At 34.3% G+C, this 15,241-nt stretch overlaps 1 protein-coding gene across 7 annotated transcripts in view; it reads left to right on the top strand.

Moving 5' to 3' along the window:
• Positions 1-15,241, top strand: part of LOC108966258 (sodium/potassium-transporting ATPase subunit alpha) — a 79,374-nt gene that overhangs the window by 32,125 nt on the left and 32,008 nt on the right. The window contains exons 1-2 of one of the 7 annotated variants that reach the window (XM_018929065.1): positions 6,804-7,299; positions 10,233-10,295. The exons of 5 other annotated variants lie outside the window; for them this stretch is intronic. In XM_018929065.1, the coding sequence (XP_018784610.1) occupies positions 10,281-10,295 (15 nt within the window). In that variant the 5' untranslated portion in view covers positions 6,804-7,299; positions 10,233-10,280. Of the gene's footprint in view, positions 1-6,803; positions 7,300-10,232; positions 10,296-15,241 lie in introns of those variants that run through there. One more of the 7 variants, XM_018929074.1, reaches the window with a different exon arrangement.

Raw genomic sequence — 15,241 nt, 5'->3', positions numbered from 1 at the left:
CATCTGCCAAAGTTTGCGTTTAAATTCACTTCTACTTTATCGATTTATATTTATATGTATAAAATAAAGAATATTAAAGAAAAAATGAATAATAAAACCAGAGTTGCCACCCTACGATTTTTTTTATTGTTATAAAATATATATTTCATATAAAATACTACATACTATGTAAGTAGTTTAAGAAATATTTTTGCTAACAAGTTCAGGACAGTGTTGCCACACTTTTACAAATTATGAAGTTGAGTAAATGAGGGTTGCCAGCTGGCAATGTTTTCTTTTAAATTAATTTATTATTTAGCTTTTTTTTTTAATAAATTTTAAAACTCAAAAGACAAAATAGTCCTTGCATACATACTCCATTCATTAGACCCAATTTAGTGGGATACCCGAAAAGTTAGGCATTTTCACACACCACACTTTTCCATTTAACAGCGATTCCAAATATGCACATTAGTCCTTCTCTTAACCTCTCCAGCTGATTGTAAATATTACATAACAAAGGGCATTACGATGTCGTGCCAAACATGTGAAGCAAAAAGAAGTGCAGTGGTATCCTATTTCAATGTCCTTTGCATGCAAAGCTTCGATTTTGTACACTTACATAATTCATATATAATATACCGCATTATGCATGTGGCGTTTGTGGGCTTTGCGCATTAACCCACAAACAGCGCCATTGTGTTGAGTTGTTTAACCTCCACCCACACGCCGCAGCTCTTGGCATGAAAATAGTGACTACAATTTTTATAGCTGTGAATAGGCATTTTAGCTTGATTTTTGTTGTGCTGCCAATTTTGGGGAACTTTTTAACGTTGTATTTGATACACTTGATTGCTTTTTGTTGTTGGCTTTTTCTTTTTGATTGCCTTTTCCATTGTCGCTCAAACACATGTACACATCATGAGCTAAAATGCAAAACAACGTATCTTCAAAAAAATCGGAATTGAGTTTTTTATTTATTGCATATTACATAAGTATATATATGTAGCATACAATTTTCAGCTTCCGCTGTCAGATATAGATAACCAATTTATAACCATTTTATAACCGAAACTCTAAATTTGTTTCAATGCTATGAATGGTTTGTATTGAAACAAATTTGGAGTTTCGGTTATGAAATGGTTATGTATGCTATTATATATACATATACTTATGAAAAGTGCTGTTACGCTATTTTGCATTTTAGGTGACGATATGTAAGTATCTAGTATCTGTATGTCAAATCTAAAAGGCGGCGCTGTGTAGTTACACTTGTACCGTTTATTGATTTTGAGCGCCACTCTTTCGTAATTATCGCTGCGGCTTGTCAACGGCATCGCCAATAGTCCATTTCCCTTGTACGTCATTGTCTTTTACACACACATTAACCGCCATTAGCGCCTGTCAAATCGGTGTTTGCATACATGTATGCGTGTGTGTGTGTACATATATATATGCATATCTATAAAGTGTACATTAGTTTGTTATCGCTTTGATGATTTTTATTCCTTTGGCCTCACTCACTTCGATTTCGAACTGATTGATCAATTCGTTGCAGTGCTTTTCTTTTTATATGACACAATATGATAGCGCTGTTGTTGTTGTTGTTTATGGACATATGTATGTGTATGTAACATATGATATAGATATAAAAATCGTGACAATTTGTATTTAAATGTCAATTAATCGATCAGCAGTTTTTGTGTTTAGCGTTAAATGATGAATTTATGGCGAATTGTTTCTTCACATGTACATTTGTTATTTTATGTCTGGGCCGGTAGTCGAACCCTGTGGTAATTTTTGAAGGAACAAATAGGCATTAGACATGGAAATCAAATGTATATGCTTAGAATGTATAGGAACTTTAATAAAATGTGCTAATAAATTAACAAATTGTGCTCATAATAATTTCTTGTGCTTTGCAAAACCTAATCTCACCAAAATTTTTTTTTAATAAAAAAATTAAAATTCTGTAAGCCCTTCTAGGCTTGTGTCCGCTCTCTTATGAGGCCCAGCACACTTATGAGTTCCTGGAACTTCCTGCTGTGATACCTATACACTTATATGGATGTGTATGGAAGTGCCTTGAACCTGCGTCTAAAAATCCAAAATCTCTAATAAATAAATCTAAGATTAAGTGCTCAGAAGTGTCCGGTTTCATGTCGCAAAACCGGCAGTTTGCACAAGAGTGTCATGCACATGTTGGACAGGTGTTTTACTGCACGTGCAAAAAACACAAAGTCTAGAAGGCGACTAGTAGATGAAATTTCTTCCGAGGGTGATTAATCTTGTTTTTACCGCCTGGGAAAGTTGCAATCTTCCAGAAGCGGTCTTGATGGCGCACATAAATTGCTTGCTGCCATTAACTTTCTTTGGCCACTCCAAGATCTCATATTAGGCAGACTTCGCCAATGAGCGGATATTTAAAAAAATATATAAAATTAAAAAAAAAAAAAAATATGAATTGTTTTAGAAAAAATATTTTTAAAAAATTAAAAAAAAAATCCTTTAATTATTTTAGAAAAATATGTGTTCAAAATTATATGAAATACACGCCCCAAAACAATTAATAGCTAATTAGAGCTTCTCTACTGGCTCAATATTCTCATAAAACTCAGAAAAGTCTTTGTTTATTATGTGCAATTTTTACATGTATACTTTTAGGCGCAGACACGTGTTTTCTACAGTACTACAATTCTCAACCTGTTAATGCAATATTTTGTTAATATATTTCTCTTTTATTTTATTTTCTTTTAATAATATTGAAGTATATTTTCTTCTTCGATCTTGCATAAATTTCAGGAAGTTTTTTTTGGAGATTTTGCGTGAAAATCAATATTGGGTTCTCCATTGAACTCACCCACGGTGCTTTCTATTAATTGAGTTCTTATGTGCTTAGACTGTTACCACGGCATATCGACTTTTTCTTATCCTCATTTCAGTTTCTATCATTTTCAGTATCTTATCATTTATTTACTATGTAAACTTCACAAGTGCCATATATCTAAGCTTAAAGAGTATCATTATTGACTCTAAAATACGTGCATAGCAGTATGCAATCTGCTTCATTGCTGACTTGCTAAAATTTTAACTCCACCATACTTGCCTTTTAATATTTTTTAAGGCAAAAGAAAATTATTTATTTATTTCTTCAGACTTTTATTGTGACCTAATGTGATGTATTAAGTCGAGTAACTCCCAACAACTGCCACATTAACTCCTTAAATATTTATTATTTTTATACTCCGACTTATATTGTATACTGTGCTCATAATCATATGGCGTTTGGAACAATGCGCTCACGTCCAATGCACGCACATATGGAGTGCCATGCCTCCGGTCGCATGTCCCGCATACCACATGTTGTGCCATGCCAAGTATGCGTCATGCAGTCATGCCCCACTAAGTTGATGCTTATTCTTGTTTGCATGCACACGCTTGTACATACATATATATATCAATAAATACATATTTGTATACATTTTGTTAAACTTTCTGATACCAATCGGTAAATTTAGCTTTTAATAAGCTTTGTAGGAAACATGTGTATCGTTCTTGCCTGTATCTATAACCTTTTGCATTTGATTGATTGTGTGGCGTCTGACAAGCGACTTTTGGATATTTGACGTCACAGCCGTTCTTTATATATATTTCTGTATTTTTTATATTTTTTCTGTATTTTGTTTTATTATTTTTTCTCTAAACTCGTCTTATTGTCTTATTCGTCGGTTTTTGTCGTAAATTACTCGCTGCTTTTGGCTTGCGTTGCCAAATAGCGCACACATTCTTACACACACACACACACACACACACATAAATATCACTTTGGTTGCATAATATGAAGTTATGCGCACTTCAGCAATAAAGTTGCTTGACATCTTTATTCTTCGGTTCGCCTAAGGGTTGCTTTGGCGAGCGAGCTGTGCAAATTCCTTCACTTAATCTGACTTTATTTTAATAACGCTATTACGGCACAAGTTTTGCCATACAAAACGTAAGCATAAAATTTTAGTGCTGCCAAATTGTGTTTTCTTTTTGTAGTTGTTGTTTTACGCTCTTTGCCATGGTGTGCTAAATTTTCTACGCGCTTTCATCCCTTAATCTCACTTGCTGAGCTGGTATGCGTCGCACACACACACTCACACTCAAAAAAAAAAAAATACACGAGTTTGTGCTTTGCGGCTGTGTTTGAAACTGGTTTTGCAAAGGCCTTTTAGGCGCATGCGCAATGCATGCCGTTGTACAACGATTATGCATGCAGTTCAACAAATTATACAATATATTTATTGGAAATAAATGTTTAAGTCGCTGGCTATTCTTACACTAAGCAGATTTTGCTCAATAAATTTACCATAAACTGAACACCTTCAAGCATACTTCTAAGCAAAGACTTCCAAACCATATTGCTTTATGAAAATACCGTTAATGCACACATAATATGCTAATTTGCAGTCCTTGTCAGCGCAGCCTGTGGTACACGTCATCGCCTCCAGCACCAGCAAGTACCGTTGCGCAGTCGACAACATACCTATAGATTGCTGCAAAGCATACACATACATCTATACACATACGTATATATGAGTTATTATGCCGCCCCACCAGTTGGCCGTCCTGCCTGCCTGCCCCACTGTGGGAAGCAGTGGCAGGTGCTTGTATAACTTGCCACAGTGCCACACATTTTATTTCGACAAGCACACACACACAGCTACACTCACTTGTATCTGTGTGCTTAACAAGCTTTTGTTGTTTTCACTGTTGGCATACATGTATGCATGTGTTCGTGTGCCTCAATCAATTTTTGTATGAAATGCGAGATTTATATATTTTTGCCGTTGTTGTTGTTGCTGCTGCGCTTCGTTCGCGTTTCTTGCAAAGCAATTTGTGCAATTTCTCGAATCGTGACTTCTTGCTTTGCTCTACTTTATGCACACATGCTCGGCTGGTCGGTCGCTCTCGTTTGGTGTCAGGCGTCGCACTCCGCTGCAGCCCCGTTCGCTCCACCGTCTCGCCTGCAGTCCGAACAATGTCACTTCATTTGTGTTGATTATTTGTTGGCGCTGGAAATTGGTTTTATCAAAGTTCTTCGCGTGAGGCGACGGTGATGGGGACGGTAGCGATGAGTGTTGGTGCGGTGTGCGGTTTGTATTGCCAACAAAGCGATTAAACTAACAAATCGCGGCAAAATCTCGCACATCGGCAATTCCGGCTGATGACGACAGCGCACAAATGAGATGTGTGCGGCGGCCAGCAACAAAATGTATAGAGAGCGGCAGCGGCAAAGAGATTCGGCGTGTGTTTGTATGAAATGTTCTTAATTATTTGTATGAGCACGAAAAAATGTTCTGGCAAAGTTACAGTGTGTGGAGAATTCAGTTTAGAATTCAAAAAAATCTCGAATTGTGTTGATTATTGGTTGTTATACTTTGACGGGAATTTATATACATTTTTTTAATAAATTTCTGTTTTTTGATCGTTGACTTTGCTTGGCCGCTATATGCTATAGTGCTGCGATCTGAACAATTGTTCGGGGATTGGCCTTAGATAATAATATATGTATGTCAAATTTCGTGAAGATAACTACTTAAATACAAATGTTTTTCACACAAGACTTGATTTTGAACGGTCAGTTTGTACGACACCTATATGCTATAGTGGTCCGATCTAAGCAACATATTCGAGGATTGTAGCATAGCCTCGGAAAAGAATCCATGGTAAATTTAATGAAGATATCTTCTCAAATCAAGAAGTTTTCCGTAAGAGAACTTGCTGTAATCGTTCAGTTTGTATGGTAGCTTTATGCTATAGTGGTCCGATCTGAATGATATATTGGCACATTGTAGCATTGCCTTGGAAAATAATCCATGCCAAATTTAGTGAAGATATTTCGACATATAATAAGCTTGCCACTCACGAACTTGATTTTGATCGGTCAGCTATGGTAGTCCAAAATCGGTCATTTTGACAAATGGGCAGCTTTTTGAAGAGAAAAGGTGGTGTCTAAAATTTCAGATTAATATCTCATAAGCTGACGAAATTTAATCAAAAATTTAATATACCCCGCTCAGGGTGAAGAAATAAAAAATAACATAAAATTTGGTAAATCACTGGAAAAATTCCAAAATTTATTTAACGTAAATTGATTAACGAATACAAAAAAAAAAAAAAAAAAAATCACGTAATCAACTTGTGTCAAAATACACCACTGTACATTTGTAACGGCTTGTGCCAAGGGAGGCTCATATCAGCGTGCAATTGTTGCTACTCGCCGCTTTCCACCCTGTCACAACGAGTATTACATACATATGTATGTGCTCTGAGATATTTGAAGCGAAGAGTAATCTGAGGGATTCGGGCAGAAACCAGCAAAATTGTCGAAAACTTTCCGTGCATTTTGCGCTCATCCCACCATAGTATCTCATTGATTTCCTTCCACCCGCCATCGGCTCCGCATTTTTATTACATTTGCTTGCTTTTATTACGGCATATAATTGTTCTTATTGTTGTCGAATTTGTCAAGTGAGCGCTCGCGCGCTCGAACTCTCTTGCTGCTGCGCTTCTGTCACTGCCGGAACTCAACAACAAGGCGGTCGATCAGCTTTCGGTGACGTACGGCACGGCCATGGCAACAGCAACAACATGTGTTGAGTGCGGCGGAATGTGAACGAAAAGGTAGAGCGCAGGCTGGCTGCCCGTCGGTAGAGCACAATGCGAGCGGCGAACGGCGAACGGCGAGCGGCGAACGGCGAGCGGCGTTCGGCGTTGAATTGTGTGTTTGCTTGGCTCGTTGGCTGGCAGTGAAAGCTTAATCGCTCTGTAAGCGTTGAAAATTTTCAGTCGAGCGCTGATACCGAACAAGGAAGGTCGGTCTAGGCAGAGATTCTCTACTCGTCTCGCGGGCTTCTTACACAACACTTAACGCAGAGCAAAAGAATAGAAAATTTTTGAGAAATATTATATATATACTGTGTGGTGGTGGAAAATAGTTGGAAAAAGTCATATATATATAACTACATGTACATATAATAAGGATATTGAAAAGTTTTTGAAGTAAAATCCGAAAAGAAAAAGTACAAACCGCTACGCTTAGGCGGAAACAATTCAACGACAGTATTTGGCAGACAAAAAGAAAATCAATTAACAAGAGTATAAAGTGCAAATCTAACGTTTAATTATATATACGTCCAAGCAAGGGAGAATTTCAAAACGCGCTAGGGGCTACTTAGTAACCCCCGGAAAAAAACCAACAACAACTATAACATCGAATAGAAACAGGAAAAATTATTGTGTAATACCACCCCGAGTAGCTGCCGCAGCAGTCAGGTACCCAATAATAAAATCATCATATATCATATATATATAAAACTGTGCCACACCATGCCTCTGCATATGCCAACAAAAAAAGACCAGTCCCTTGGGCTCCCAAAGGTTCTGCAAACAGTTTCTCACTAAGTAGAATTCTGTGTAGCACCATTTGGGGGCTCAACGCAAGACTTGGCTTGTGACGCAGGCGTTGGCAAAGTCACAAGCGGTGGCAAAGGCGCAGCAGCGGTGGCGCCGAAGTGCTGTAGAAAATGTCCTTGTTCGAAATCGATTTTTCTCAACTCAACTTGCCCATAAACTCGACACACATCAAGCATGAAAACTCGCATGTGTGCGTGTGTGCTGCTTCGTGAAGTGTGCTTGTGTATTTTGTGTGCTTAAGAACATAGCGAAAAGTGATAAAGAAAAATTATTCACAAAAAAAAAAAAAAAAATATATTTTTTACTACGAAAAATGCTGACTCGTTAAAAATTGTATAAATAAAATATAGATTGAGCGAAAAGTGTGCAGTTAACGGTTTAAGAAAAATTCAATCGATCGAAAAAGTGCGCAAGCAGAACATACATACATACATACACTTATATATATGTATATATAGTGGAAAAGAGTGCCAGGAATGAACGGACCAACCACAATCATACATACATAAGTACAAATGCGATGTGTTGAGGCGCTGGCGCATTCTTGGCGCTATATTCCATACTTTGCACACACAAATATGTGTGTGCGTGTGTTTGTTGTAGGTGGAAACTTGTTAAAAGAAGGGCAAAGCACAATTGTACCATTTATGTGTATACGAAGGAGGGCATAGCCGCCGCGCACTCCAAAGCGCCGCCAAAGGAAACAACGGCAGTGCCGATTATGATGTTACTCATACGTCGTGTGGGCCGCCTTGCGTCGAGTTGGGCGTACAAGAGGGCGCGCTCTCTCGTCGCCACATGCGTTGCACAACAGTTTCGATTTTTCACAGACAAAAACTGTTAGCCTAGTGCTCTGTATACTAAGGCACTAACGGCAGGCCAAAGAAATTTTCTTCTTTAACTAAGCCTGAAAAGGGAAAATTATATTGATTAGGCCTGAGAAAAAATAGTTATATTGTTTTCAATATTTCTCTTAACGAAAAGTTTGTATTTTTACAAAGCAATGCCTGTTATCGTTCGATTTGTCGACTTTACTTCCGCACTTGTGCTGCTTATCATTGTCTGCATTATAATCAATCATTACAAGCGCTTATCTGAAGGCAGAAATTGTGATTCATAATAATTTATGCCCGTCGAAACATCCAAAAACAAGAAAAACCAATTGGAAAAGTAGTCGAGTTTTATCGTTAGATCTTAGACAACAATGGAGGTCAGTTAGAGTTTATGTGTCAATGAATGACAGCCTTGTTATCTAACACGCTTTAATTGAAATATAATTATATAATAATTTCTCATATTGCAAATATATTTTTATTGAAAAAAATAATTGAAAACCTTCAATACCCCGAGCTCTATTAACTGTGGGAAATTATAAATTTTTTATCAAGTGCCTCTCTCTGAATGAATCAAGTTTTCCAGTCTTCTTTTTTTATTACGAAAAATAACTTCATTGCTGTTGCTAAGAGCAAAATTTAAAAGAGTTATATAGTCGGTTGCTGCTTTATTAAGTAATAAAACCGATTTGATATAATGAAAATCCAAAAAGACTCATTTTGACCATACTTTTGAAATATTTTACTGTAGAAAATTTCAAAAATATATTTTTTTTTAATTTTCAAAAATATAAACCATATTTTTTTTTTGTCAAAGAAAATCGAAAATAATCGATATACCGAGTTCATACAATTAAATTTCTTAAAAATTAGTTGCTTTTGTTGGCTTCAGAAGCGTTCTAGCTGTTTTCAAAATAAAATAAAAAAATATTTTTGAACATTTTTCGATATGCCGAGCTCTTACAAATGAATCTCCTGAAAAATACTTGGTATTGTTGGTTTCAAAAGCTTTCAGCTGTTTTCAAAATAAAAAAAAAACTAAATTCTTTTCTTAAAAAATCGCATTTTTTTCTAAAAAAAATGAAAATTATATTTCTTTAAAAAAATTGATAAATTTTCCATATAACGAACTCATTCAAATGAAGTTTCACAAAAATGTTTATTTTCGTTAGCTTCAAAGCTTTCTAGCTGCTTTCGAATTATAAGAAAATATTTTTTTTTCGTTTTAAGATTTAGCATTTTTGAATATGTCAAGCACATTCAATTGAAAAGTCGAAAAAACTTCCATATTTGAACTCATTCAATTGAAATACCCTAAAAATATATGATTTTGCTGGCTTCAAAAGCTTTCATCTGCTCGTCTCATTCAGAGCGTGCTTTTTGAGCTACTCTTCGCCAGAACCAACACTCAGCAGAGAGCGCATACCATTGTAGCAGCGTAAAAGTGAGCACGCTCTTTTGGAATGCTGCCGCCTTTCCAGTTCCAATAATCGTTTTCAATTTCTAGTCTTCCAATTATGGAATATTTGAAGCAAACCACAACTCGCTTCCAGTCATATATGTACATATACATCATACATATGTATGTATGAATGTATGGAGTTGACTCGTCGAGCACATGCGAAATTTCAAATCTGTACCAACGAGTACGAGTCCTTGCGAAAGAGAAAATTGTGTTAACACGTTCTGCAGTTAGACGCTTCATTTTGCAAACACGCATAAAAGTGTGGGAATTCGCATGCCTCCGATTGCATAAACCGCTTGACCCGCTTTCCCCGCAGCATACACACACAAATATATATACATATGTATATGTATGTAAATGTCGTTCTACTTGCGCCTATCGCCATCAAAAGGATACATCAACGGCGTTTTAAGGCGTATTCATACATTTATTATAATTTTTTTCTTTTATTTTTTAACATCGACGACTTCACCGTTATGTCATTCTCGCTGTAGATTTTTCGCCTTAAGAATTTTTTTTACCATTAAACGACAAAGCGCAACATGAGTGACGATCAGGTGGGTAAACGTGCAAAGAAGCTTCTGCTTCTGCTTTTGATTACTTTATTGCATACTACTATTTTACGCATACACATACTTACTTATCTACATATTTTCATATGAATATGCACACTTTTTTGTATTTATAATATTCACCTTCCGTTGTATTGTGTTGCAAAAATATAATATTTTCATTATTTATTATCAGTTGGTCATGTAAATATTTACGCTTATGAAATATAGTACACACTTGTTTATTGAAGCCCATTAGCCGTTGCTTCGTGTTGTTAAGCGCGTAAAAACAATGAAACAGTAATGAAAGTATGAAAATGAAATTAGAAATGACGCTGACACGTTCGCATTATGAAAGGCCAAATGAAATGAGATGTGTGGCGAAATATAATGCGCGTTTTAGTACCCTTTAGTAATAGGAATTATTTAAAATGAATTATGAGTCAGTATGCGGTTTATCAATCAGTATGTTTTCCGAATTTCTCATAAAACAATTTTTTAACTCTTACCATACTTATACTTTACAAAATATAGTAAGTGATATTTCATATACAAACTGATTACTATTTTATCGAAAAAAATAACAAAAATATACATAATAAGATGATATAAAGTATAAATTGAGCAGAATAAAATAACATAAAAGTATTGCAAAATAAAATGAAAAATAAATAAAATAAAAAAATATTTTATGGAACAAAAAGAACAGAATAAAAGAACATAAAAATATTTAAAATAAAATAAAAAACTTGAAAACAAAAAACTGTTTTATGAAACAAAAATTTGCATGATAATATTTTATAAATTATAAATTGAATAGAATAAAAGAAAAAATAAAAATAAAAGAAAAAAAAAAATTAAAAAAAATATTGAAAATAAATTTAAGAAATATTGAATATAAAGTGAAACAAAAATATTGAAAAGAAATAAAAAAACGATATCTTAATAAAAAAATAATTATTTCAAAATAAAATAAAACTATCTCTTATTAAAGTATATAATATCTAAAAAAATATATTATTGAAATCTTATGAAATATATAACGGAATAAAAAGACAAATATTGACTAAAATGGCTTAAACATATTACATAATACATTAAAAATGTTAAAAAATAATACAAAATCACTAAAAACAAAAAACAAAAAAAAAACACACGATAACTTCGGCTGCACCAAATCTAAAATACCCTCCACAGGTACAAGTTTTAGAGCATTAATGGAAATAAAAAGATTTTTATACTGATTTTGATTGCTCAATTTGTATGACAGCTATATGCTATAGTAATCCGATCTGAACAATTTGTTCGGAGATTGTTTTATTGCTTTGGATAATAATCCTTGCAAAATATTGTAAAGATATGTCGTCAAATAAACAAGTTTTCCATACAAAAACTTGATTTTAGTCGTTCAGTTTGTATGACAGCTGTATGCTTAAGTAGTTGGATATTGGCCTTTCCGATGAATCAGCAGACCTTAGAGAGAAAAAAACATGTCTAAAATTTCTGACCGATATCTCAAAAGCTAAGTGGCGATTTTGCCCAACCAATATATAACCATTCTCAAACTCCAGAGAAACCAGAACTCAAATTTGGTTTCAATATGAGTGCTTTCTGTTATATCGTTTTTCCTGCGAAAGGTCTAAAAATTGTCATGAAACTAATAATTTTCTTCAAAAAATATCTATATCTAAGAATTGATGTCTCAAAATTAAAATCAATTTCAATCAAATCGATTTCGTGAAAATACCTTTTAGTACTCTATCGTGAGTTTTCAGCCTGAAATGCTTTTGCATTCAGCAAAATGTTATTGCAGCTCTGTCTGTCTATTTTTTGAATTTTATTAATATTTTTTATTGTTTAACGATGGCTTTATAATACTTTAACAATATGCAGCCATACCTATTTCGTGTTATCACTTTTAATTTCTTTATTGTGTCTTGTAGACACAAGTCAATTATTACTTTATAGCCAACCATATGAAAGGGCTTAGGCGTTAACACGGGAGAGAACTTAAATTGTGTTTTTTAAAATTACAATTGAAAAATTTACAGATCACCATATAAACTTAGCGGTGATTTTTAAGAGTTTATTATTTGTTAGTTTCACGCTTGTTAATTTGTCTAATTTATATTAGATTCCTTTACCTTTTGTTTTGGGTTGGTTTTCTTTGTCTATTTATTTACCCGCCAAGTGCATATCATACACATTTAAAAAATAATTGTGTTTTGTTTTTTTGCACAACAAAGTCACGTAAATACAGATTTTAGTTTCTCTTACAGTGCGAGTTATTAGAACGAAAGAAAAATTTGATAAAATGAAAAAAAAAAAAAATGGAAAAGATATTTTATAGAACAAAATTAACAAAAATTAGTAGGAGAGCCTTTTCTTCCATTCTTCAATAACTGAGTGCTTTTTCACTAGTGAAATTTATCTCACTTTTATCGCTAATTGTTCATTTATTGTTTAACTACGTCGTATAATTTTTTATCGATTTCGTTTGCCTAACTCATTTTCTAAGAATACCATTTTCTAAGAATATTTATTTTTTCACAAATTTCTGTTTATAAAATTTAGGCAATGAAAGCTCACTGATCAAAGACGTCATTTGTTTTGTTTTTAGTATAAATTTCATATAATTTTGGTGCTTTCCAATATTTAAATTTATTATCACTACACCGCTATATCGACCATATATTTATGGTATATACAACTTCATAAAAACACTCTTTCATTTTATAGGTCGTGCTATTGCTTACCGAGTTTTATACTTAGAAAACCTGTTCAACCACTCATAGGACTTGCTTATCTAGCTCTGCATATACTTGAATTAATTTTGTTTTTTACTGCGTTTTTTTCTAACTCGTTTCTCATTAAGGTTCTTCCCTTGAAACACCAACATTCACCTGTAGATCACAAGATCACTGCAATACCAACAATACAGACGGCACTAATGGCTATGCAAATTAATGCGCTGCCAGCGAAAAACCCTTCAATAAATTAGTATATATTTGCAGTTTATATTTATTTAGATAATTTTAAATGTCTTACACACAAACACGAGTGCATACACATGTCTGTACTCGTTTGAACGAAGAATCTGAACAGCCGGTGACGGCGCGTGCTTTTTCTCACAGTGAACCGAAAAAATCCGGTTTTCCAAAGCGGTTACTATTTACGAGCTAAGCGTACGTAGTATTTCACATTTAGATAATTCACTTGCACGCCCTGCGTTTCACTCTAACAAGCGTCTAGCATTTAGTTGTGGACATGTGTGGATGGTAGCTAGATAGCGACAGCGGTGTTCGGAGTTCTGCGGAACGTCTAAAGCTCAGTGCATTACTGGATATTGGTTTTCGTTTTGTTTTGATCGCCGCATTTCGTACATTTTTTCAAAGTTATCTTCAGCTGCGACGCGAGCACGTTCGTTGTACGTTTGGCGCACGCATGCTTTCCTTTCGTACCGGTTCGAACCGGTAACAGTTTTCGAAATATAAGCACGCTTTTTTATCGGTTATTGCTTGAAAGGTTTATTTAACGATTTAATTTCTGTGATTCTTGATTCGTTTACGTTATTAATCCAGGCTGTCGTGGGTTATTCTCATTGCCGATGACGCATACAATATGTTGTGTTATTGTCTTTTTTTTTTTTTGTTTTTTATTTGTGTTATTAGTAGACTTTGCGTACAGTAGCTATTTTTATAATCGCACATGGCTTCGTTTTTGTACGATTATACGCGGTACAATTGCTTTTCGGCGCTTGTTTACAAACAAATTGTATATTTTAGTCAAGGAAGGTGACGGAGCGCGCAGGAAAAAAGAAATAAATATATTATAAGTCACGCAAATATGACGTTGCCGGTTTTGCAACGGTCAAAATTCGGATTCTGGTACGAGTACGAGTACTTTGGCATACTTTTGCGTACACATTTCGGTTGTACTCGGAATTTTTGCCGTGTTTATATTACATTTTGTTATTTCTACTACTTTTCGTGGTTTCTGATTTTTTTTGGGTTTCTGTTAATTTTTTTTTTTTTTTTTTTTTTTTTTTTTTTTTTTTTTTTTTTTTTTTGTTGAACGTTTCGTTTTGTGACGTCACTGAAACTGCTACGCTTGTTTGTTGCGATTTCAAGCAACCATATTTTCGGAATTCCTGCTTCTTCGGTTACACAAAGTGTAATGTCTTGTATAAAACATATGTTTTTAGCTGTTTCCCACCTTCTTACAATTATTAATCCATTTTTGTACGTCACATCCTTATTTTTGTTATATTTTTGAAATATATTTTTATATTTGTGACTTTGGCGTCACTGTTCTTTCGTTACGTCTGTCGCCATTGATCTTCAGTCACAAGCGGTTTCGCATCACATTCACGTTGTTTTGCTGCGGCTACTTGTATGTATATATGTATGTATGTACATATAAGAATATAGTATATGTATTTGTATATGCGTCACCAACGCTTGGCTGCAAATTTATTTCAATTTCATTTCACAATGTGTAGCCATGCAGTTTTATTAGTATAAAGCGTTGAGCAATTACAAATTTATGCACAATTTAATGGACAGGTACTAAATTTGCATTGACGTTTCGCAGCGAATGCCCATACAGTTGAGCTGCCCTAATCGAAACCCCCCCTAATCTAGAAAAAATCGAATTAGAGCGACTTGGAGTTATGAAAAGAAATTTCTATGAGATTTGACTTCTATTAGCAATTCAAGTGTTCGAGTTATGGAGAGCTTCGAGTTATAGAAGTTCGAGTTACGGAAGTTCAACCACATACAAACGTATATTGTGAATATGCATATGCAAATAAGAGCTGTTTGTACGAAGTTGTGCAAAACAAAAAATTAAGAATTTAAATAAAAATATAATAACTATACGCTTAAATCATATTCTAGTTGCTTGTTAGTCTTTCTTGTCTCTGAACTAGTTGCAATGTAATAATAAAAAAT

Source organism: Bactrocera latifrons, unplaced genomic scaffold (genome assembly GCF_001853355.1).
Source record: "Bactrocera latifrons isolate USDA-ARS-PBARC rearing strain unplaced genomic scaffold, ASM185335v1 scaffold_10, whole genome shotgun sequence".
Lineage (NCBI taxonomy): Eukaryota > Metazoa > Arthropoda > Insecta > Diptera > Tephritidae > Bactrocera > Bactrocera latifrons.
This window is presented reverse-complemented; position numbering and strand designations above follow the sequence as displayed.